Source organism: Chlorocebus sabaeus, chromosome 21 (assembly GCF_047675955.1).
Source record: "Chlorocebus sabaeus isolate Y175 chromosome 21, mChlSab1.0.hap1, whole genome shotgun sequence".
In the NCBI taxonomy this organism is placed as follows: domain Eukaryota; kingdom Metazoa; phylum Chordata; class Mammalia; order Primates; family Cercopithecidae; genus Chlorocebus; species Chlorocebus sabaeus.
In genome coordinates this window covers 27,748,000-27,772,404 of record NC_132924.1, presented here as the reverse complement: position 1 = coordinate 27,772,404, position 24,405 = coordinate 27,748,000, and the positions used below count along the sequence as shown (strand labels likewise).

The window sequence follows — 24,405 nt, the reverse complement described above, 5'->3', positions numbered from 1 at the left end:
TGGGGGTAGTCTCAGCGGCTCCCAGCCTCCCAGAGCTTCCTTCTGCTGCTGATGGCCTACGTACTAATTTTCTATTGATGGACAACAAGCTATGACAAACTTAACGGCCTAAAGTAGCATCATTTATTAACCCACAGATTCTGTGGGTTGGCGTTCTGGGCACAGCTTAGCTGGGTCTCAAAAGCCTGCAATTAAGATGTCATCCAGGGCTGGTCTCATCTGAGGCTCAGGGTCCTCTTCTAAGCTCATGTGGCTGTCAGCAGAATTAAGTTCCTTGCAGCTGCAGAGTGGCTTCCTTCTTCAAAGCCAGCAAGAGAGGACCTTTATGACTTGTACACCCTTTCTAAGGCTCACTTAGTAGGTCAGGCCCACTCGGGATAATAACTCAAGTTACACCTGCACAATTTCTGGTCACAATCTAATCATGGGAGTGACATCCATCACATTCACAGGTTTTGCCCACACTCAAGGGAAGGATTGCACAAAGTAAATGTATCAGGGGTTGGATACATCTTAGAATTCTACCAACCATAGCCAGAGTGGCTTTGGGACACATGGTAAGTAGAAGCATCTATCAAGAATGATACAGCTAGAAGATAGCTTGCCCATCAGTGCACACAGTACAAGCTAGCAAACGCTTGCTTGCTTTTGGCCATTCCTTCTCCTCCTCTGGTTAGGTGACCATCAAGCCTTGTAAGGTCTGGGTCTTGCTCTCCCCGTCTCCCCGTCTTCTTTGGCACTTCTCCTGGTAGGATTTTTTTTTTTTTTTTTTTTTTTTTTGAGATGGATTCTCTCTTTGCTGCCCAGCCTGGAGTGCAATGGTAGGATCTCGGCTCACTGCAACCTCTGCCTTCCAGGTTCAGTGGATTTTCCTGCCTCAGCCTTCTGAGTAGCTGGGACTACAGGCATGCACCACCACGCCAAGCTAATTTTTGTGTTTTTAGTAGAGATGGGTTTTCACCATGTTGGCCAGGCTGGTCTTGAACTCCTGACCTCAAGTGATCCACCCGCCTTGGCCTCTTAAAGTGCTGGGATAATAGGTGTGAGCCACTGCACCTGGCCAGAAGGTTTTCTTCTATTTCTCTCAATGTTTTGTACTTACTTCCCGCCGTGGAATTTTGAACATACTCTAACCTTTGCTTGGAGTGCTTTTCTGCCCTATGTTATAGAGCTGACTTTGATCCATTTTTTAGATTTCACTATGGACATTCCTTTCCGGCATGCATGGGTACTTGCTGTACAATTAAATATCCTTTCTTCTTAACACTAACCTCAATTGTGATTCAGCATTTTGATTTTCTGGAGCTCCTGCTAAACTGGAAGTTTTGGGAGGGTAAGGATGATATTATTTTCAGCTCTGATCACTGTGCCTGGTACAGACTGGCTGCCCCCTGAATATATGTTGGATAAAAGAGAATAAGAGAAAGATGGGAAAAATGGAACTAAGTTTCAAGCTTCCTAGTTCAGCGTGTGTCTCATGATGTCATGAGCATATTTCGTGTAGTACTGTTGACTCTCATTAAATGGTTGCAACTGTTCCTGGCCATGGTGGAGGAGGGTGGTAGTTGAAGTTGAGTGAGAGTGATAGGGAGAAAATGAGAATGGATAAATAGGGATTTGAAAAATGACTGAATGTCTACCAACGAGTTCCAGGTCCTTGATATTTTATTGTTCCCTCTTTGAATTCCATAGAGGTTTAAAAAGATAATTAAAACCACCACAGTTTAAGTACATTTTCATCTGGTAGTGGCTGTAGTATAGTATAGTACTAATAAACTTACTGATCACCTAAATGTAATTTTTAGTAGATCTTTGTTTTGTGCAAAGCCACCAGTAATATTATGCAATTTGGACTTCGAATTTCCAAGGTACCATAATTTTGATGTGATTATCTGCTTTCTTTTATAACATCATATAAAATGAACCTTTAATGTAGCTTTGGGTTTTCTGCAGCTGCTCTTAAAATGATTCTGCGACTGCTTATAGCGTACCTGCCATGAGGAGTAAACTGCTCAGCACTTTAAGATGGTTTTTTCCCTCCCCCTGTCTTATAGTATATTTCACTGTGAGAATAAAATCACAGTGATGCTTATCATCTCAAAATGTTTTGGAACCAAAACATTCTTATCTCCTCTGAGGCTTCTAATGACATTGTTTCATGGAGGGCCATAAAACTGAGAGAATAAAGTGAAGTATTCTAGGTAGAAACTTGGGGTGCATCATCAGAAACCCCGGGAAAGGAATGATTTGACACTGAAGGCCCTGCAGTCTGTCTAGGTTCTCTTTTATTTGCTGCTTAAATTTGGCAACTCTGAAACTGAAAGTATGTCCGTATATGTGACATGCATCTATTGAGGAAGATGCATGAGTGTGCAGGCATCTGATTGTTATGTTAAAAATGATCATGATGCTGAATGGTAAATGTTCCTACTGGACTTCAATCAGAGAATACTCTTGTAGTTTCTTCAGAAGTTGATTCCTTTGTTTTTCTTTTTAGAATTAAATGTTTTAGATTTGTTTTGGAGAGGAACCTCATCTTAGAGCTAATGTGTATTGGCTTAGAAATCTGTCTGCTAGAGAGATTGATGTTTAACAAGACTAATATGATAATGAAGGTGAACAATGTACATTGGTATGTTCATGAACTTGAGTGCCTCCTTCTCCCCATATGAGCTTATTTACGCCAGAGCCAGCTAATTATGTTTCTAATAGGTTGGTGGTTGGAGGGCTGAAGATGTTTATCTGCAGACATGCTTGGGCATTGACTGGCTGATGCTGAACACATGAGGCAGTCCTCTGACTGTCCGAGAGTGTCCAGGCATCTTCCAAACCTGCACTGTGAGTTTTTAATATATCGGGTTCCGGGGAATGTGGCATGACCACCTTGATGAGACTGTGAATGCAGAAGCAAGGTAAACATCTTCAGACCTCAAGAGGCAAGGCCTCACAAAGGAGCTGAGGGCAAAAGAACAGCCCGGTTAATATTTTCAGACATCTATACAGGGAACTTCTAAGCCTTACAGCCTGAGGATTGTATAATAGTCATGAAGACCCTCAGTTATTTGAAGAATGAAGTGAAAAGAAGACAGGACTTGGAATTAGATGGGGAATCAATTCTTGACTCTGCCACTTCTAGTTACTTGACCTTGGCCAAGACGTTTCTTTCAGAACCTTTGTTTTCCCCTCTGTATCATGCAGGGGCTGGACTAGATTAGTGGGTCCTGAACCTGCTCGTGTCTCGGAATTGCCAGGACTGCTTGTAAAATACTTAGAACCTGAGCCCCACTCCAGACCAAATGAATCATCATCCCCAACGAGTGAGGCCCAGGCAACTGTGTTCTTTTTTGTGGCAAGACACACATAGCATAAAATTTATCATTTTGATCATTTTAAAATATACAATTTGATGGCATTAAGTACATTCACATTGTTGAGCAACCATTACCACTACCTATTTCTAGAACTTTGTCATCATCTCAAACTGAAACTCTGTACCCATTAAACAACATCTCGTCTTTCTCTCCTCCCCTCAGCCCTTGGTAGCCTGCATTTCACTTTCTGTCTTTATGAATTTGCCTATTTTAGGTACCGCATATAAGTGCAGTCAGACAATATTTGTCCTTTTGTGTCTGGCTTCTGTCACTTAGCGTAATGTCTTCAAGGTTTATCTATGTTGTAGCAGGTATTAGAATTTTATTCCTTAAAAGGCTAGTAATAGCCCATTGTATGAATATACTGCATTTTGTTTATCTACTCATTTGTTGATAGACATTTATATAGATTCCACTGGGCATCTATATTCTGAATTAGCCCCCTAGGTGGTTCTGATGTTCAGCAGGCTTGGGAGCCCCTGGAATGAATGTTCTCCTGGTTAAACGATGTGTTGTATATACCAAGTTTAGGAGAAGGAGAGCCAGACATAATGCCATAAACTGAAAATATGTGACTGTCAGTATGCTTAAATATTTCTATGTAGGTATATGGAATTAACAGCATGACCTCTAATGCTAATAAAATACCCTAAACTCTACCCAAAAGTTCATGGTCTTTTGTTAGGAAGATAAAAGGTTTCACAGAGCCACTGGCACCTAATGTTAAAATATATAGTGCTATAAACCGTGATGTGCTGATGTGCTTGTCTTCCCCACACTCTTTTTCTTGATATCACCTTAGTTGCCAGGAATTGACCACGGTGGGAGTATTCATACCTTGGAAATCAGAATGCATTTCAAAGTCAGGGCTTTTTCCTCTTAGAGAGCTGGCTGTTAAATACGGGAAGCACACCACTGATTACAAGCCAGGTGTTTGATATTTCTCTTCTTTTTAACAAGAGTTTCTAATGAAAGAAATATAATTTAAAAGTATAAGCCTTTGTTGATAAACTAAAATTCAGAAATCAATGGTTGCTCTGAGATTCAGGGAGTGCAGAAGATTCCAGTACAGCTCCCATGAGTGCCTGCTTTAGCTCCAGCTTGGATGAGGTGTAGGCTTATGGTGTGGAGGTTTCTCCTCATTCCTCTCCTGGTGTGATCACATGGGTCAGTAGCTGCTTTTCTTGACAGATATTTGGCAGTCTCTTCCACAACTCCTGCCCATAGGTTAAGGCCTTTATCAAATGTTGTTTTTTTTTTTTTTTTTTTTTTTTTTTTTTTTTTTTTTTGAGATGGAGTTTCACTCTTGTTGCCCAGGCTGGAGTACAATGGCGTGATCTTGGCTCTCTGCAACCTCTGCCTGCTGGGTTCAAGCGATTCTCCTGCCTCAGCCTCCTGCCAGTAACTGAGATTACAGGCGCCTGCTACCACACCAGGGTAATTTTGTATTTTTAGTAGAGATGGGGTTTCTCCATGTTGGTCAGGCTGGTCTTAAACTCTCGACCTCAGGTGATTCGCCCGCCTCAGCCTCCCAAAGTGCTGGGATTACAGGTGTGAGCCACCGTGCCTGGCCAAGGCCTTTATCAGTTTTGTCCTGTTTTTAGAATGGGTGAATTTTTCTCCTTAATGCGCGTATCTACCCATGGTTCAAATGTAACAAAGAAACCCTCTGATGTCATGGCATGAAATCAGAGGCAGCCACACAGACTTCCAGAAGACTGTACAGTGTGGCACTGTTGAATCAGGTGTCTCTTCTGCTGGCTGCACAGTTCTAAAATCATCCCAAGCAAATGAGCCTCAGCTCAGACTCTCCAGCAAAGAGCCCAGGTGAAAGAGGTGGTAGATAAGAAGAAAAAGATGGGTACAGGAATGTGTGTTTTCACAGGCCCCCTAGGAATGCCCTTAGTCCTTGGACTACTCGTGGAAAAACGCTTCCCAAAAGTGTACTTGGCAAACATAAGCAGGCTTCATTCCACAATTAAAGAGGCTTCTCAAAGAGGCATAGATCAAGCCTGATATTTCCATATACGCAATTTTCAAAATGGTCTAAAAAGCACCTAGCAGGGGTATTTTGTAGACATAGACAAGCTTATTCTAAAATTTGCATGAAAAGGCAAAGGACCTAGAATAACTGAAACAATCTTGAAACATAAGAATACAGTGAGAGGAATCAGTCTACCCAATTTCAACGTGTGTAGTACAGCTACAGTAATAAAGACAACATGGAATGGACAGAGGGATGGACACACAGATCAGTGGAATCGAATGAAGAACCCGGACTGAGACAGAAATATATCCACCTGATTTTTAACAAAATGCCAAAGCAATCTGATGGAAGACGACTAGCTTTTTAAACACATGGCGCTGGAGCAGTCAGTTGTTCATAAACAAACAAAACAAACAAAAAAACACACAAAAAACAAACACCTCACCTAAACTTTATACATCATATGATTAGGTCAAAATTAATCACAAACTTAAATGTGAAATGGAAAACTGTAAAACTTATAGAAAACGTATGTAGGAGAATATTTGCGACCTAGAGCTAGGCGGAGTTTTCAGACTTGACACCAAAAGCACTGTTCATAGAAACGAAAAATTGATAAATTTACCTCATCAATATAACAACCATTTGTTCTATGGAAGCTTTGTGAGGACAACAAAAAATCTAATTAGAAATGGGCAAAAGATATGAAGAGACATTTCATCAGAGTATATACAAGTGGCAATGAAGTGCATAAAAGGATGTTTAACATCATTAGCTATCAGGAAAATGCAGTTAAAGCTACAATAAAATATTAACTAACTTATCAATATTGCTAAAAATATAAACATTAAACCCTTGGACAACATGGGTTTGAACTCTGTGAGTCCACTCACACACAGATCTTTTTCAATAAAAGTTACACCCAAGTGTCCCTTCCTCTCCTGTTTCTCCTTCCACCTCCTCCACCTCCTCCACTTTTTCCACCTCTGCCACCCCTGAGACAGCAAGACCAACCCCTCGCCTTCCTCCACCTACACTAATGTGATGAGGATGAAGACATGTATGATTATCCATTTGTACTTAATGAATAGTAAATATGTTTTCTCTTCCTTATGACTTTATCAATAACATTTTCTTTTCTCTAGCTTACTTTATTGTAAGAATACAGTGTATAATACACATAACATACAAAATACATATTAATCAACTATGTTATTGGTAAGGCTTCTGGTCAGCAGTAGTCTCTTAGTAGTTACATTTTTGGAGAATCAAAAGTTATATTGAATTTTTGACTTCAAGAAGGTTGGTCAAGGGTCAGTTGTAGAGTGATAACATCAAATGCTGGTGAAGATGTGGAAAATCTCTCATACATTGCTGGTGAAAATGTCAAATGATTGTTCGGCCACCCTGGAAGTCAGTATGACAGTTTCTTAAAGAACTAGACATACACTTACCACATGACCCAGTAATTGCACTCTTGAGTATTTATGCCAGTGAAACAATGAACAAATGTTCATCACAGCATTGTTTGTAAAAGGTAAAAAACTGGAAACAACCCAGATGCCCTTCAGTGGGTGAGTGGTTAAACCAGCTGTAGTATATCCATACCAAGGAATGGTATGGATACTGAGCAATAAAAAGGAACAAACAATTGATACATGCAACAAGTTGGATGGAGCTCAGAATAATTATTCAGAGAGAAAAGAGTCAACCTCAAAAGGCTGTATACTAGATGATTCCTTTAATATTCTTGAGTAACAAAATCATAGAAATGGAGAGCTGACTAGTGGTTGCCAGGGGTTAGAGACAGAGGCAAGAAGCAGACTGAGTGTTGTTATAAACGAATAGCTTGAGGGAGTCTTGTTGTGATAAAACAATTCTGTATGTTACGTGGTTACAAGAATATACACGTAATAAAACTGCACAGAAACATACACCCAGACAGACACAAATGAGTGCGTATAAAACTGGGAAAAATCTGAATAAGCTTTGTGGATTACACAATTGTCAATTTCCTTGTTTTGCTGCTGTCCTGTAGTTATACAAGATGTTAATACTGGAGGAGGCTGGGCAAAGGGTGCATAGAACCTCCCTGTATATTTGTTTGCACTTTTCTATGAATCTATATTTCAGAATTAAAAATAAAAGATAAAGAGTGATGGTGGAGTATTTTTGACAACTTTTCCTGATGAGTCCTGAACACCCTATTTAATCAGCCAGAGAGTTTACATTAAGTAATATGCTTTCCAAACTATAAAAATCATGCAGGATAATGCATTAGTGACACAGATGGTGTTTCATATGTGTGTTGTAGATAATGCATTTATTCTTTATACTGTCACTGGTGTCTTTGAAATTACTTTGAGGAAACTGAGGGTTCCATTCTTGACTTTTTGTCTGTAGTCACCGTAATTTTTCTTATGAGGTTGTTGGTTGTTTGTTGTCTTTAAATAAATCTTAGTTTCTTAGGCTGCTACTATGCACCCCAAACTAGAAACATGTTCCTATTATGAAATGCATTAAGGGAGAAAAGTCCTTGCTGTAACTTTTTATACATCACCCACCATTCTTGCATTTGCTGTCTTCTTAGCATAAACACTTCTAAATATGGGAGTGCCTGTTGCTCAGGGCTGAATCCCATTGCAAAACATGTTCCTATTATGAAAAATGTGTGAATTCACCATTAGATGTTTGAAGTTGATGCTTTGAGCCCTCATTATTTGTTGCTTTCTAATGTTGAAAGGCCCAAGGCTTAGCATAGTTGGTAGCCAAATGTAAATACATTTAGAACAGAGTTCAAACTAAGTCCTCAAAATCAGCTCTTACCACTCTAGCCGCAAAATCTGCATTTAACCTTAAATACTGGCTTTCTACCACCACTGGAACATCCTTTTAAAGTATCATTGAAAGGAAGCATGCCATCTTCCCCAGGGACAACACTTTTACTACTGAAGCTACCACTTTCTGAACTCCTTCTTTGTGTCTAGCGCAACCCACATAGTGAATGGAACATGGATTTTAGAGTAAGGCAGAAGGGTGGCCATTTGTTCCCAAAGTAATTGTGCTTTTCTGAAGCTTGGTTCCCTTATTTCTAAATATTGGGGGTAAAATGTTATCTGTTGTGGAGTTAGATGTGCTCTCTTTGCACTACGAGGTCCTTGTTATCTGTTCTATAGTGCCAGTATGGTTTGTCTCTGTGTCCCCACCCAAATCTCATTTTGAAATGTGATAATCCCCATGTATCAAGGGTGGGGCCAGGTGGAGATAATTGAATCATGGGGGCAATTTCCCTCATACTGTTCTTCATGGTGGTGAATAAGTCTCACAAGATATGCTGGTTTTATAAAGGGGAGTTCCTCTGGACACGCTGTCTCTCCTGCCACCATGTGAGAAGTCCTTTTGCTCTTCCTTCATCTTCCACCCTAGTTGTGAGGCCTCCCCAGCCTTATGGAACTGTGAGTCCATTAAACTTCTTTTCTTTACACATTACCCAGTCTCGTGTATGTCTTTATTAGCAGTGTGAGAACAGACTAATATAAGTGCTTTTATGAGAATGAAATTAAGTCCTTTACGTGAAAACTCCAAGTTCAATGCCTCACCTATAATAATTATGCAATTATTTAAATTTTCTTTCTTTTTTTTCCCTTTTCCTGTGGAAGATTATTTGTATAATATTTTTCGAATTGTTTTTGGTACCTCATCTTTGGAAGTGGCCTTCAGTGACGTTTTTCTGCCTTATAATCTCACAAGACTGTCTCTCCTGGTGTAATACTATTTTCCTTCTTTCTCCATTTTTGTTCAGCATGAGCTCAACTTAGTTCTTCTTTCTTTTCCTGTTGAGAGGCAATGAGGGCTGACTGCTTGACAGTGGGGTGCTGAGGGTGGGATGGTTTTTTCAATGGGATTCAGCCCTAAGCAATAGGCACTCCCATATTTAGAAGTGTTTATGCTGAGAAGACAGCAAACACAAGAATGGTGGGTGATGTATAAAAAGTTGCGGCAAGGATTTTTCTCCCTTAATGCATTGCATATTCCCTTTATTGTATTAATTACATTAAAAATTCAAAAGTGTATTTTATTGACTAGAATCCCAATTTATTTGTGGTTCATAGAATGTATTGTATTACCTTATGATCAATGGCAGATACTGTATCTATTATGATACTATAAAGTTATGTGACTGAGTCACAATTTCATCACTTTACAGTCTCCAGTAAACACAAAGTTTCATGTGGAAGTTTTTTTTCCTTCCTTTATACTGGTGAAGTGAGTTGAATTTGCAAGTGATTCACTGTACTCATCTGAAATTTCTGCTTATTTGGGGTTTATTCATTAAATCATCAAAAATTACGTGAAATAGCTTTCTATCATTTTTTTCTATTGCCAATTATTTCATTTCAATCACATATTGAATTCCTAATTGGAAGCGAAACTAAAAAAGCAATGAAAAAAATTTTTGTGGTGAGGGAGCACACACTACTATTTAAGAACTCAGTTCATGGGCCTGATTCTTTCTCTTGAGACTGAGGAAATGGTTTGGCTATAAAATTCCCATTAGCCAAAAATAAGCTCAATTGCCTCCAGGATTCATGGTAGGTACAGCCTCGAAGAGTAATAAAAGCCTGTTTTAAATGAAGTCTTAAGGACACTGTTTAAGCCCCAGAATGGATAGTCAGATTTTATGTTTATCCCTTTTGATTATACTTCCATATGTTTCTGGAGAACAGTGTCTGAAAAGTGGTTCATTTAAAAAATTGTATTGGGCTGGGGTAATTTGGGGCTTATTGACCAAGTCCAGGGGAGCAGGGGTGCCCTATCAGGTGGCCTGGAAGCAGCAAAGCATGGCAGACCTGTCTGCTCTGTTTCCTTGTGCCATGTGGCATGAAATGACTTCAAAGACTCCCAGTTTGGTTTAATTTAAATAAATATGACTGTTTATGTGCTTATTAAAAAAATAGTCAAGAATAAACCAGTAGTTGGGCAACCAAAGTAGGTTTTTGAAAGGAAAAGGCACTCTACTGAAAGTTCACTTATCTGAATAGCTCCAAGGAAGCTTTCCTGTTTCTGGAAGAGGAGTTGAATGGGCCCACATACCCAAGAGAAAACAGGAGGTCCAGTGAATGTCACCTTTTCCATGTTCTATTTCTGTGGTTTATAGGAATAGCTGTATGTTGGTGCCTACTATTTATTACCAATGAAATTAAACATTTATCAAGTCCTTCCCGTAAACAAAGGGACTTGGAATTCACGTTGTGCATGGAGAAAGAACACAGGAGCATACCCTGAGTGGGGAAGTTTCATGGAAGGCTTCCCAGAGACTATGATCTTAAGCTGAGTCTTGAAAAAGGATGAATTAGGCAAGGAAGGAAAGCTTGGGTGACCTAGGTTTCCTTGTGGGACAATGGAGGTGGAGAAAATGGATGAGATCAAGGCTTTTCAATAAGGGACCAGGATGTGCAAAATCTCAGGTTGAGATCTTCTGGCCATGTTTTGGAGAATTCTAAGTAGAGCTTCTCTGCAATGGAGGGAGTACAAGTTTGGGAGCAGCAGAAGAGAGGATGAAGAGGTGAGTTGAGGCCAGGCCTGGGATCTCTTTGATGTTTAGTAAAGGTCCATGGTTTTCAATCCTGGCTACATGTTAGATTCCTCTTCCACTTCCTACTTTTGGAAACTTTGATCCAATTTGTCTAGAATAAAAGGGCTAGGGGTGGGTGTGCCTAGTTTATACCTCAGCCAGGCTGTGCACCATTGGTCATTGTGAATGACATGAGCAGGCCAGAAAGAGCACACAGTGACGGCTGTGTAGGAGGATGGCTTAAGAAAGGTCCCTACCACAGGCCGAAGAAACAGTCAGTGAGCCTGTTGCAATAGTCCAGGCAGGCGAGAAATAACCAGCAGCTTAGCTGAGGATAGAGTAGAGAGGCTGGAGAGGTAACTGGGAGAGAGCATCTAGAAGGTGTGGGAGGGCATTGAAGAAGGAAAGCCCGGTCAGCCCTCCACAAAGAGGCTCCAGACAATAACGACTGAGTGTCTTTTTCTTGGGCCCTTAGAAGGCAGCTATAGCACAAGAGAGTAAAGTTTTAGCGGAGGGATGGTAGGGTCAGAAGCCAGATAGCCTTAGTTGAGGAACTTGAACATGCATTCAGAAGCTTGCAAATTCACTGTGAAGGTAACCCCAGGCAATGACATGGAGTTCTAGGGATGAAGGGAAAGAACTGGAAAGGTAGGTTGGGGGCATGTTGTGAAGGCTTTGGGTACCAGGGGGTAAGTTATTCATAATGGTAAGATCCAGTTCTTTGCCATTTGACTGATGTTAATGTGAAAAATGAGAGGATTAAGACTAAATGGGAGAAACTAGGCACAGCTAAGGCTCATTAGAAGGCCAATGCCATTTCTTTATGGTCCTGATGATTTTTAACAGCTATTTTAACAACAGAATGATGAAAATGTGTGGTATTCTTTCTCCCTGGGGATAATGTGGCCACTGAAAAAGGTCACAACTAATAGGAAAAATGAGTTTTATTGCTTAACTGTGGATTCAATTAATTTGTGCTCTTCCTGTTTTCGTTGCCTCGTTTTCTCAGTTGACTAGTTGGCTAAGCCAAGCTTCTCCGCAAGAATAGGAATGTTAGGACAAATACTCTGGAGTTCTTTCCCATCCTGAAAATAATTAACATAAGAAAGCCAAAATATATACAAAAGAAAAGCGTAGCTGATTTAGGCTCATTGTTGTATTATTTTAGATGTAAGGAAGAACCATTGAGCTTTGCGTGATGGTTTAAATCAGGGTTTTTCATCCTTGGCACAATCTAAATTTTGAGCTGGTTAATCCTTGGTGCGCATTGTCGGATGTTTAGCATCATCCCTGGCCTCTACCCATTAGATACCTATAGCACTCCGTATCTTCCAGCTGTGATAACCCGAGATGTCTCCTAATGTTGCCCAAAGTCCCCTGGGTAGGGGTTAGGGTGAAAGGCAAAGTCGCTCTCACTTGAGAACTGCTGGTTTAAAGATATCGTAGTGATTTTATCAGAAAATTACCACACCTCCCGCTGCAGTACTGATGGTTTTATTGAAGCTTATAAAATCTCAAATGCTTTTTGTCACTAGAGGAAAACTCATGAATGTTTATAAATCCCTTGTAGGGAGTTTCTTTTAAATATTTAAAGAAAAAAAAAGCTGCTTTACTGGTTGCTGCATATTTACCTGACCAGTCATCTAATTATTCCAGTCACTTACTCTTTTATTTAATTACTAGATCTGCTATGATTTAATTTTATATGGACAAATGCTGGTTTAATTCCTGGGCCATGAAATCCTCAAAGCAAACGTTATTATGCTGAATTGCAAAATGCTAAAATAATACTAGCAATTTAGACCTGGTCGTAAAAATGTAATTTTCACACGGCACCTGGATTCTAGTGTTAGTTTCAAATCTAATTTCTTCTAATTTGGAGTAAGCCCTTTAGCCTTTTTGTGCAAATTTTCTCATCTGTAAAAAGAAGGAGATAAACTATAATATCTGTAAGTTTGCTTCTATTCTAAACATCAACACTTGAATATATTTATATTATTTCATTGAGTTGTTCCTCCTGCTCCCATAATATAACTCTCAATGCAATTAAACCCAGAACGTGTCCCAGAATGTGGTCCATGGTGCTGGTCTACGATAAGATGAGTACAGAAATGGACAGTAAACAGAGATGTTTAATATAATTTGGTAGTGTATTCTGTACCTATTACATGTAATAATAAAAGTTAGGCTTATATTTTGTCTCTTTGAAATTCAGTTTTTTTCTGGTAGATCACTTTTATTATATTTTATCAAAGTATCAGTCCACACTGGATTAAAAAACAAAAACAAAGGCAGGGTGTGGTGGCTCACGCCTGTAATCCCAGCACTTTGGGAAGCAGAGGCGGGTGGATCACTTGAGGTCAGGAGTTCAAGACCAGCCTGGCCAACATGGGGAAACCCCGTCTCTACTAAAAATACAAAAATTAGCCGGTTGTGGTGGCAGGCACCTGTAATCCCAGCTACTCAGGAGGCTGAGGCTGGAGAATCACTTGAACCTGAGAGGCGGAGGTTGCAGTGAGCCGAGATCATGCCATTGCATTCTAGCCTGGGAGAGAAGAACAAAACTCCATCTCAAAACAAAAACCAAAAAGCAAACAAACAAAAACAAAAACAAATCTGGTCTCTCACTAGAGGGAGTTTGAGAAACAATGCCTGGATGTATGATGGAAAATTTTGTCTGCATCTCTTTCTACCATGGCCAATAAGAGATAGTATATTCCATCTCTCTGTAATTTAAATAAAAATAGGGCAAGATACTGTCTGTTTACCCTATTAGTAGCATAAAGTTGGTGGCAAATAGAATTAATTGTAAAGAAATTTATCTAACAGAAAATAAGAAGTCATTTATTTTTGGAGTACATACAATGTTTTCTTTGATTGTATATCTGAGTCTTCATTTAGCTCATTAGTTTCATGAATTAAAATAACATGTTTATCTTAGAACATAAACCCAAAGAGCGATGAGAATGTCCTTTCCTTAATTATCTTTTTTTTCTGAGAGTCCTTACATATGAAATCCACTCTAATGCTTGATGTACTGAAGTCTCCATAAGTAGTTGATGGTAGTGAGGGTAGGTGAAGAAGGAAAAGGTGTGGATTACATTTACTAAAGGAATTTTCACAGATGTTTTGCAGTCTATTCAGTCACTCAGATTCATCCGTCATTTGAGAAGATCTGTTATATGGACTCAGATGTGGTAGAATGACATGTAAACAAGGTTGGTTAAGCAATGGAGCACTTCACAAAGTGACCTTCATCTGATTTTCCAGTATTATTGTCCAATCTTTCTTTATGTGGTAAAATATGGTGGAGGAACAAGGCTTCCCACTGACAGTTATTTGAAGCAGAAAACACTGTTGGTTTCCTTGCACTGTGGACCATTTATTCCAATACCTTTTATCCCATAAAGAGTGGAATAATTCAGACGGCCTGGTGCTCCTCCTGGGAGCCCTTTGCACATGACCTGGCATTGTTTGGGAACAGTCTCTTAACCCTGGCCCACATGGATTTTGTAGTACACTTCCTCCTCTAAAACAAAAAAGGCAAGATCTTTGCCTGCACTATTAGCAGCAAAAAGTTACCCTTTCTTTCAGTTTTTTAATTCAGATGATGAAAATATATAACATATTTGGAAACTCCACTGCAGACTTGGCAGGCGTTTCATATTTACTTGGACTTAACATGAATTGGCTTTGGTTCTCTGATTTCCCCGCCTCCATCTCTCGGAGCAAGTTATTTATTATCTGAATGAGTCTGTGTTAGTGGATCAGACATGCACATGGCACGTCTCTTGTAAGTGCGTTTGTTCAGTAAGATTTATGCTAGACCAAATTGTTTTATATTGGTTTTCATTGTTGAAAATTTACTGTATTCATTCTCGGTTTGGCCTAAGTATTTGTAGTGTGCTAGGGGTTCCTGTGGTTGAACATTTTATCTCTGTAACACTTCATGCAAAGGAAATTAAAAAATATATAGTGAAAGCATTTCCCTAATGTGTTTCCAATCAGCTGTGTACTTTAGTAATTTGATTTGTAGGAACTAGAAGGCAGAGTATTAATGAGCCCTTTTCAATCATTCATAATTCTTTGGGAATTCAGATCATAGTTCCAAGTTTATGAAAACATCTATTGAATATTTTCTAAGTCCTTTGTTATTCTGCTTGAATGTATTAAGAGGGATTTTTTTTTTGTTTTGTTTTAACCACAGCATTATCTAAAAGTTCTCATGGAAGGAGTGAGTCTCTTCTCTGTGTCTTGGACAAGAAAAACGTGATGTGAATTGAGGTTGATTAGCTTGCCAGAAATCAGTCATTGAAACAGAGAGCCAGGCCCTTTTATTTCTGCATTATCACATGTGTGTGTTCCTGCTTCTGTACTTTTTGTATTAAGCAACCCAGACTATGTATTGTTAAATCTCTTTGCCTAACGGGCTTCTAAGGATACAGTGACTATAGGCATTGCCAGGTGCATCTTCCTAGATTGTGTAACCCACAGTGTGGAGGGGTATTTGTACAAACTGACTCAAGACCTAGGCTGTGATTTCCACACTGTTGTTTCTTTGGCCCTTTTCCATAGAAACTCAAGCTAACTGGCTTATTTCTTCTTTTGAGGATCTCTGGCCTTTGACTTCTCTTTTTGCCAATGAATAAACCTGTGATAATCCATACTTGGGTTGTTTCAGATTTGCTTAATCTAATTCACTACCTAAAAGTAATATAAAAAATAAATATGAAATTTTAGCTCTTAGAAATGTAGGTAAGAGTTGAACGTTTTATCTAGTGAAGACAGTAGCTCATCAACAATCTTGGATGGGTATAGAATTTTGCGTTCAATTCCTGTATTTTAATTTTCTGCTTTTATTTTCTATCATGTTTTAAGCTTCACTCTTGATCTTGAGTTAATTTACTCTCATGTAAGATCCCTTTTCATAGTGGTGTTTTTAGCTCTGTTACTCCTCATACATCATTAGGCATAAGTCAAGTCGTAAGGTTATACATTTTGGCTATGAGAGTTCATCAATCTATGGCTTTGCACTTGATGATATAATCCAGGAGGTTAATCTTTTCAGTAGTCAATGAATTAATGTAAGTGAATGTCAAGTGGAGACTTAGAAGGCTTAGTTGTGTTTTGGGAAAAAGTAGCCAAAGAGCATGGTGGTTCCTGTGATAGCTAATTTGGGCTTAGAGAACACAACTTATTTTGCTCCAAACAGTAAAGGAAACCCATATCCATTCTTGGCCTTTCTTCCTGCTTCTGTGTCTCCTGTCTAGGTTGCACCTATGAAGGAAATACCTATAACAGCTCCTTCAAATGGCAGAGCCCGGCTGAGCCTTGTGTTCTACGCCAGTGCCAGGTAAAGTTCAACTATTTCTCTCTTTAGTAAAAAGGAATCCATAGAGTCCTCTTTAGTCACCCCTTCACACAACACAGAACAAAACCCTAAAAAGGTCAAACAAAAATGAAAAACCAATGAAAAAGCAATGTATTCTTGTGTGTACTTACTGTGACATTCATCATAACGAGACAGGTGCAGCATAGATATTGTGTAGAACTTGCTTCCAGAAGCACAGCGGAATTGTCCACCATTGTTCAATTGTGCCTGGAAAAACTCCAGGAAGATGCACATGTCCTTGGGGAAAATTCATGTCTTCCTGTGAAGTCATCTTTGAGCAAAACATGAATTCCTCTTAGCAGAAAGGGGGTTTTGTTAAAGGATGTATGTTTCCCTTTGATTTAGAAAGATTTTGAACTGGATCCAATCTGTAAACTATTACGTTGAAGCAATTAGTATACTGTAACTCGATGATTTCAACCTGACAAATTAAAAAACCACCAATTCAGCAACTAGGGAGTCCACCGTGGCTGATCCTTATTGAACTCTGAAAAAAGCAGTGATTCCACATGGTTCTAACCCCATCAGGTGTTAAACACAGCAAGATAAACTAAAGCAGAAATGAAAAGTCTAAATTTTCAAACTCCTCCTTTAAAAAAAACAAGCACACAAAAACTCTTTGTACGTACTCTGTTAAAAATTATGCTCATCTAATTTTGACAAAACTAAAAAATTCTTCTTTGTAGAGAAGGTGCTGTTAAATCATTTTATCCCTAACCCCATTTCGTTGTCCAAGGATATGCTTTTGCATTTAAAGGAGATTGAAAGGTTAATATAATAATGGATGTTTCTCCTTGCTCTTATCTTAAGCATAGTGACATTTAGTTTACTGAAATCTAAATTTTATGTAGTTACACTCCTATTATATGCCATGATAGTTGTGTTCATTCATAAGAACTTCAGCTATTTATTTAGTTAAATATTCAGCTTATTTATGTAGGAAATCTGTTACTTGTTAAAATAAGCAGTAGGTAAACAAATATAAATAATAAGTTATTAAATCAACAAATATTTGCTGGATTTTTACTCCAGGTTGCAGGTGCAATCAGTGTCATACTGCAAAGGGATGAGAGCAATAAGTTCCATAACACCAAAATCCCACATATGTTCCAAAATTTATATCACTTCACCCATGCCCTGACTCTTGACGAGCAAAATTTCCACTCTTTGATAGAGCACTCAGAAAACCAAAGCCATGGTTACAATGCTAAACAAGACAAGCACATATCCTCTGGAGTCTAGCATAGTATTCCTATGTAACAGTCAGAGGTTTTGAAGATCCTCAAGTTGGATGGACCAGCCATGGGTGAACTTTGCTGCCTTTGGGTGAAGACTTTGTTTAAATTAAGTGGAAGCTATTATATGGGAGGAACTATTTTGTTGACTGAATAACACATTAAGCCATTATCCATTGTTAACCCTGAAACTCCAGTTGCCTAGCATCTCTGGTCAGTAGGGCCCAGAAAGAGTGCTGCAGGAATCTCTAATTACTGTTGAAAGAGGTCTTAAAGTCCAGCAGCCTTGGAAGTCAGGAGATGCTGACCTGTAAGATGGGGCACAAAAAGTGGATGTTACCTACCCAAGAGGAACTTTGCCTTTCATTTTTCCTCCTTTCTAAAACCTTGTTTGTGCCCTGCTAGCTAGGATAATATTTATTCAATATGCAGAAAAGCAAGCTGCGGTGAAGGGACCTACCAAAGGCTGCTCCTTTGCTCAGCTGGGACCTTCCCTCTACTGACTTGCTTCCTTCTTTAGGTATGAGACCTTATCTTGGAATGCAGGAAATTGCCATTTACTGGCACCTGTCAGGGAAGTCTTCTTGCTTCTCTGCAGAATGACACAATGGCAACCTCTCTTTGCATGCTCTTCTTTTCTCAGGGCACAAAATCAGTAACAGAGGATGCAGTGTAGGGCAATAGGTGAAATATAGATTCTGACACTCACATAACTTGCTGCTTAACCTTGCTGTACCTCACTTTAACCACCTATAAAACAGAAATAGTACTCTTTTCAGGGGTAGTTGTAAGCAGAAAGCCAAACTGTTATTAAAAATGCTTCTGGTAGAGCGCCTGCATGGATTGGGTACAACAAGGTCTCAGACAGATGACAGGAAGTCTAACGATCTGGCTTAGATCCATTTGAATTGAATTCTACCTATTTCTTATATCTTCCTACCAAGGGAGCTCTGATGGTGAGAAATTTACCTTTATTTTCCTGCTTTTAATTTCTTATGGGAAGAGGAAAATTTGAAGATCATGGACAGGAAATTCATGCTGGGAACTAACCTAAATCCTCCATCTGGATTGCAGATACTGAAGGAAAATTGATTTGGGGCCATGCATAGCTTTTTGCATTGCTTCAGTTACATAACTAAAGCATGGATCTTTTTGTGATGTTATATATTGCTGGTACCTTAGTTGTTTTTTTTCTTTCCCATGTGATTTAAGCCATAACAAATTCTCCAGTGAGTGGAAACCTCAGGCCTGACATGATGTGAAAACATTGAGGATGTAGCCCTTCTTGTTGGGTTGAGATGATGTGGTATCAGACACGATGAAGAAAATGACCTAGTTGTCAATTTGTTATGTTTGTTTTCAGCCTGTGCCACCCCTCCCATCACAGACAACAACAAAAACCAAACCAAAAATAAAACACAAATCCATTTACAAAATAGGTAGAGAATCTGGAGAAAGCCCTTCGAAGGCCAACTCTGAAAATTAATTCTAAAAATATTTCAATTGACATTAAGGTGATATTAGAGTCCCAATATCAATTTGAGACTCACTTGATTTATTACTAAGCCCTAAAGTCTCTATTTTGACATATATAATATGAACTTAAAAATAGTTTTGTCTAATCCCTTCCTTTGATGCTTGAGGAAAACTGAGACCTAGGCTCTGTGTGAGGCAGAGTGACATTTCTAAGATTGCGGAGCTGGTCTAATTATTTCTAGAAGGTTGGTAAGGATTTAGGTTCTCCAGGTGCTAGTCTGGGTTAAGATGCTTATACTCTGTGACTCACCATTAATGGCTTGACATGAATAACAATGACAGAAAGTATAGGAGTGTGGAAAACCTAAAACAACTGTGAATGGGCAGCTAGATTCTGTTGGGTACTTACTGACAGCAAGAAGGTCTTAAAAACTAGATTTAAAAGGAAGCAAGAAATTAGGGCCAAAGAGAAAGCAAAGACAGGGAAAATAAGAGGCGACAGATTTGCACTGAGTTCTAGAGCATTGATTGGGGTGAGCCTGGATCTCACCTCGTTGGTGTCTCATACCTCTTGCCCTGACACCCACCAAGCTTTGCGGTTGTTGTGCTTGGACACTTCTCCTACTTAGGTCACTTTCCAAAAGTAGTAATTCCGTGGGAATTCCGGGCTGACTTTGCTTGTGGTGTTCTGTGTTTCAGGAGGGCGTTGTCACAGAGTCTGAGGTGCGCTGTGTTGTTCACTGTAAAAGCCCTTTGGAGCATCTGGGAATGTGCTGCCCCACATGTCCAGGTAACGTTCTCAGGAAGGCGAGGCTGGAAATCTCTGTGTGTTCCCTCAGGAATGCATAAATCTCCCAACCCCTCTTGTTGGAAATTTTCTTCCCTTTACATCTGTGTACCTAATGGGTTTAGAGAGCGAGCTCCTTTGCATAGAAATATCCGCTTGGCCTCCTTGGTGTGCCCAGCATGAATGCAATGTGCTGGAGGTCCTGGCATGCAGGTTCTCCAGGCTCCGAGGTCTGCTTTCCACTCCACAGAGCCACAGGTAATGCTTATTTTGGAAGAAAAGGCTGTGGCTTTCTCTGGCTTCCAGAAATGTCTTTTTACTGCTTCATATTGCAAAATCCTGGCCAGAGCTTGCCGTGGTGATGAGGTGACCAGATGTTTTCTGAAAACTGAGAGCTGTGTCCCTAAGTGAATTTAGCTTAGGGTTTTGCTGGTCTCAGTTTTCTGTGTGGTTCAACAAGGTGAACCCTCTGTCTTTTTTAGAGGGACCTGCTTTCTAGCTGACAGCAAAAGGATCTTTCCTTTGCAGTGGCTGGAACGTTTCCTTTTACTTTTCTGAACAGGATTACAAAGGCCTCCTACATCTTTTCCTGCCCTTACATACAAGCCTGGGGATTTCGAGGTGAGAGATTTTTCCTGATCTCTTAAGCCACTGGCCGATAGTCTCCGACAGGCGTTCTGCATTTTGTTTTTTTTTTTTGTTTTTTTTTTTTGTTTTTTTTTTCTGAGTGCTTTTCCTCCAGAGTGGTAATACGACTACTGCTCTGCTTTTGAGGTTAATCTCCAAAGGGCCTTCTGTTCTTGGAAACTTCCTGTGAAGTGGCTAAGGCACCACTGGACACTGCAGAGATGAGCTCCTGCTCCATTCTCAGGCACCTGTCACTTTCCTCCATGCGGTCTGAAAGGCATGGTCCCTTTCAGAGTTCAGCCTTTTCTCACCCTTGAATGACAAGGATAGCCAGCTTCCACTCATGTCTAACCCTCCTCAGCTCCCCTGGCTGTCTTTATTCAGCTCCTTTTTCACACTGGGATTTCTATAAAGCTTGTGTTGTTCATGAGCTTACATGAAAGCCAAAAACTCGTTGAAAGTAACATTATTTTTTCCATTATCCAGTTATTTTGTGTCTATCAAGCAGAGATTGCTTGAGTGCTTTTCCTTCAGAATGCGTTGAAAGGTTTGTATCACCTAACTGTATCCTTAAATGCCTACAGGATCTTTATTCAATGAGATCAGTAGTTGTCCAGGCTGCATACCAGAGTCACCTGGAAATCCTTAAAAAAATCAGTCGTGATGATCAAGCTGCATCCCAGACCAATTCCATCAGAATCTCTGAGGAACTCTGGGGTCTCAGATCTTCAGATAATTTCTATACACAGCCAACCCTGACATTGATAACAGAGCATATTTTATATACCATATAGATTTAAAAATATCATAGCTCTTAAATATGAATTCAGTTGTGTTGAGTACACTGTTGCTTTATTATTTATTTATTTAATTAATTAATTTATTTTATTTGAGATGGAATCTCGCTCTGCTGCCCAGGCGGGAGTACAGTGGCATGATCTCGGCTCACTGCAACCTCCACCTCCCGGGTTCATGCTATTCTTTTGCCTCAGCCTCCCAAGTAGCTGGGACTACAGGCGCCTGCCACCACGCCTGGCTAATTTTTTTGTATTTTTAGTAGAAATAGGGTTTCACCCTGTTAGTCAGGATGGTCTCGATCTCCTGACCTCATGACCCACCTGCCTCGGCCTCCCACAGTGCTGGGATTACAGGCGTGAGCCACCGTGCCCAGCCGACTGTTGCTTTATTGACACAGAATCAACTCAGAGCTGCCCGCTCCTTACAACCATGGGATCCGTCATGGACCAACAATAACGAAATGGAACACTTCAAGCCCAAGACCTCTCACCCTGTAGAACATTCTCCTCACTTAGGAGATAGTCATATTTTCAGGCTGCCTTTGAAACTGTGGGTACACAAACAGCAGAGTGATCTATTTCAGCAGTTGAAGTTATATTTGAGCCATTGCTTCTTCCACTCTCTTTTTGGTTGGGTTTCTAGGAAGGAAAGGGCTGAACTCCATGACTGCTCATATTACAGTGCTAAGTCCTCACAGCCATCCACTGTTTACACAAGAAGAAATTAGGCCCACCGAGAATAAGTGCCTGCCTGAGGTCTGTGAGTGAGTAAGGGCCAAAGATGGGGTTGGGATCCAGCCCCTCTTCTTTTCTGACCACCATAGGGCACTACCTCCCATACCTGTACACGCCGCAAGAATTGAGAAGCTTAGGTCCAGGTGCTCTGGGAGGCAAATCTTTAAGAATTGGTGTGCCAGTGTCACCCACCAGCCCCCTGACACCTGGGCAGGCTCTGTGTCCTCAGTTATGGGGTCATGAATCAATTTCATTTCCTCTCCTTAATTTCAAAGGCCAGCCTTTGGGATGCAAATTGGAGGATCCAGAAGGAACTGTATCCACAAGGCATTATCTTTTGTCTTGTGAGGGAGTCTTCAGGCAAACCTAGAGAGTGAGAGTCAAGAGAAGCCTTGGATATCCTCCTTGGTCACTCGGAAGGACTGGCATAGATCAGGAAATGGCATTCTGTGTAATGACAAACACGTAATCCGTGGTCAGTTTCTTCCCAAAGCAGATTTTAGGGCATTCTTGGTCGACTGCTCCTTCCTTTTCGCTGGGCTCTTTGCTCAGGAATGGTGGGTTGTGATGGAAACAATTTGCATAGAATTTTCATTTAAAATTCCTTTAAGTGGTCAAGTGTAGATTGTTATAGTTAATCTGGCAATCTGTATGACAAAATCAGTGGTGCAAACCTGTATGAAAGAATTGAAGCTGCCTTGTTGGAAGTGCACTTTAAAGAGAGACGACTGGGTATTTGCCATAGTAACAGTGCTGAGATACAGCCGCTAGGAGGATCCCACACTTACCAAGCCTTCTGGCATCACTGAGAATACCAAGGAGCTGCTTGATTGCTAACTCTGCATGCCAGTAGCATACAGATCTTATGCCTGGGGCATTTTTTTAAACCACAGTTTCACTTGGTAATGCAACTTCAGGCTCAGTAGCACTTGTCTGCATGTCTTCCATTTAACAAAGGGCTCTGTATCTAGCCTAAGATGGATAAGGTCAGTGGCCAGATCAGGTGGGGGTAATGCCCATTCTTCTTTGTCAGGAACCAGCAGCAACAAGAGCTGGGTGGGTTCTGCAGATGGCTTTAGCTGGCAGGCCTTGAACACTCATTTCAGGGGCATGGAGCAGTCTTCCACAAGACCCCGCTTTGGCTAAGTTTTGCCCACTGCTAGCTCTGCTCCCAACACTGTCTTCCATGGAGAAAGTGACCTCAGCTGTCCTGGCCCAGCACCTTGTGAGGTCAGTCCTAAGGAAAGTGGCTTTGCTGTTAACTCATAGTTGTCCCATGGCCTGTATGACATAGGGTTCCTGTCTAGTCTGTGCGTCCTGCCATTTATGACCTCTCTTTGGAATTTGGCAGTGTGCCGGGCATCTTTCTGAATAGGGAACATCTCCTGGGTTTTGGTCCTATTATTAGCTCAAACTTGGAGGGGGCCACAGCCCCTTTAACAGAGAGTGTGGGGCTGAAAACCCATGTGATACCTCCTGTCCTGCCTCTGCCCCTTCTTGCCTTTGTACCTGGTCCTCTGAACAGTGCAGCAGATGGGTCAGAACTGATTTTGAATTCTAGCTCTGCCACCTGCCAGCTGGGGTGAGTTACTTTCCCCTCTGAGCCACATTTTCCTTATCTGTGAAAAGAGTGATGAAAGTACCTACTTTGTAGGATCATTGGGGATATGGAGTGAGGTAGGGGTACCTAGGATGTGGTAGAGGCTGTGCCATTCTTAGGTACTCATCGAGTGGAGCCCCTGGTGTCATCTGCTCTGAGCTCATGGTTGACTTCTCTCCCTTGGCCTTCCATCTGCCTCCTCTGGCCCCTCTGGGTTTGGTCCCTCTGGCAGTGGGCAGCATGATCACCACGCAGCTCCCTGCATGGCTCTCTATGGTGCACTGCTGCCCCTTGGGCTATCCTGGGCTCCAATGTCTTATTTGTTTTCCAGGATCTTTGGGGTTTTGGGTCCCATGCCCATCTTTTGCCTCTGTTTTTTTCTTTTCACACTATACAGCAATCTTGTCCCCTGGTTGAAGAGGACACTCGGCTGGGTGGAGATAGGCAATAGATGAACTGTGGATGGAAGGATTGTGTCAGGTTGAATGACGGTGGCTGTTGCCCTAATTCTAAACTCTTCTCTGCTTTCCAGGGTGTGTGTTTGAGGGTGTGCAGTATCAAGAAGGAGAGGAATTTCAGCCGGAAGGAAGCAAATGTACAAAGTGTTCCTGCACTGTAAGTCCTGCTGTGGATGTTCGCAGGGTGTCCTTTGGGCTAAGTGCTGCTTGTACTCACCAAGAGCACCCCCAGTCTCTACAGCCTCTCCCTCGACTCCTTTCTGGGGAAATGTCAGTCCCTCCTGATGTGGAGCCGAGGGAAAAGCTCATCCACCTGGCTCGGTGCTACTGACATTCTGGGCTGGGAAATTCTTCTTCATGGGCCT

The 24,405-nt window shown here is 40.7% G+C and overlaps 1 protein-coding gene across 2 annotated transcripts in view; it reads left to right on the top strand.

Moving 5' to 3' along the window:
- Positions 1-24,405, top strand: part of BMPER (BMP binding endothelial regulator) — a 245,664-nt gene that overhangs the window by 45,106 nt on the left and 176,153 nt on the right. For both annotated transcript variants that reach the window (XM_007981643.3, XM_007981640.3), the window contains exons 4-6: positions 16,204-16,286; positions 19,736-19,826; positions 24,115-24,197. In XM_007981643.3, coding sequence (XP_007979834.3) covers positions 16,204-16,286; positions 19,736-19,826; positions 24,115-24,197 — 257 coding nt within the window. The remainder of the gene's footprint in view (positions 1-16,203; positions 16,287-19,735; positions 19,827-24,114; positions 24,198-24,405) is intronic.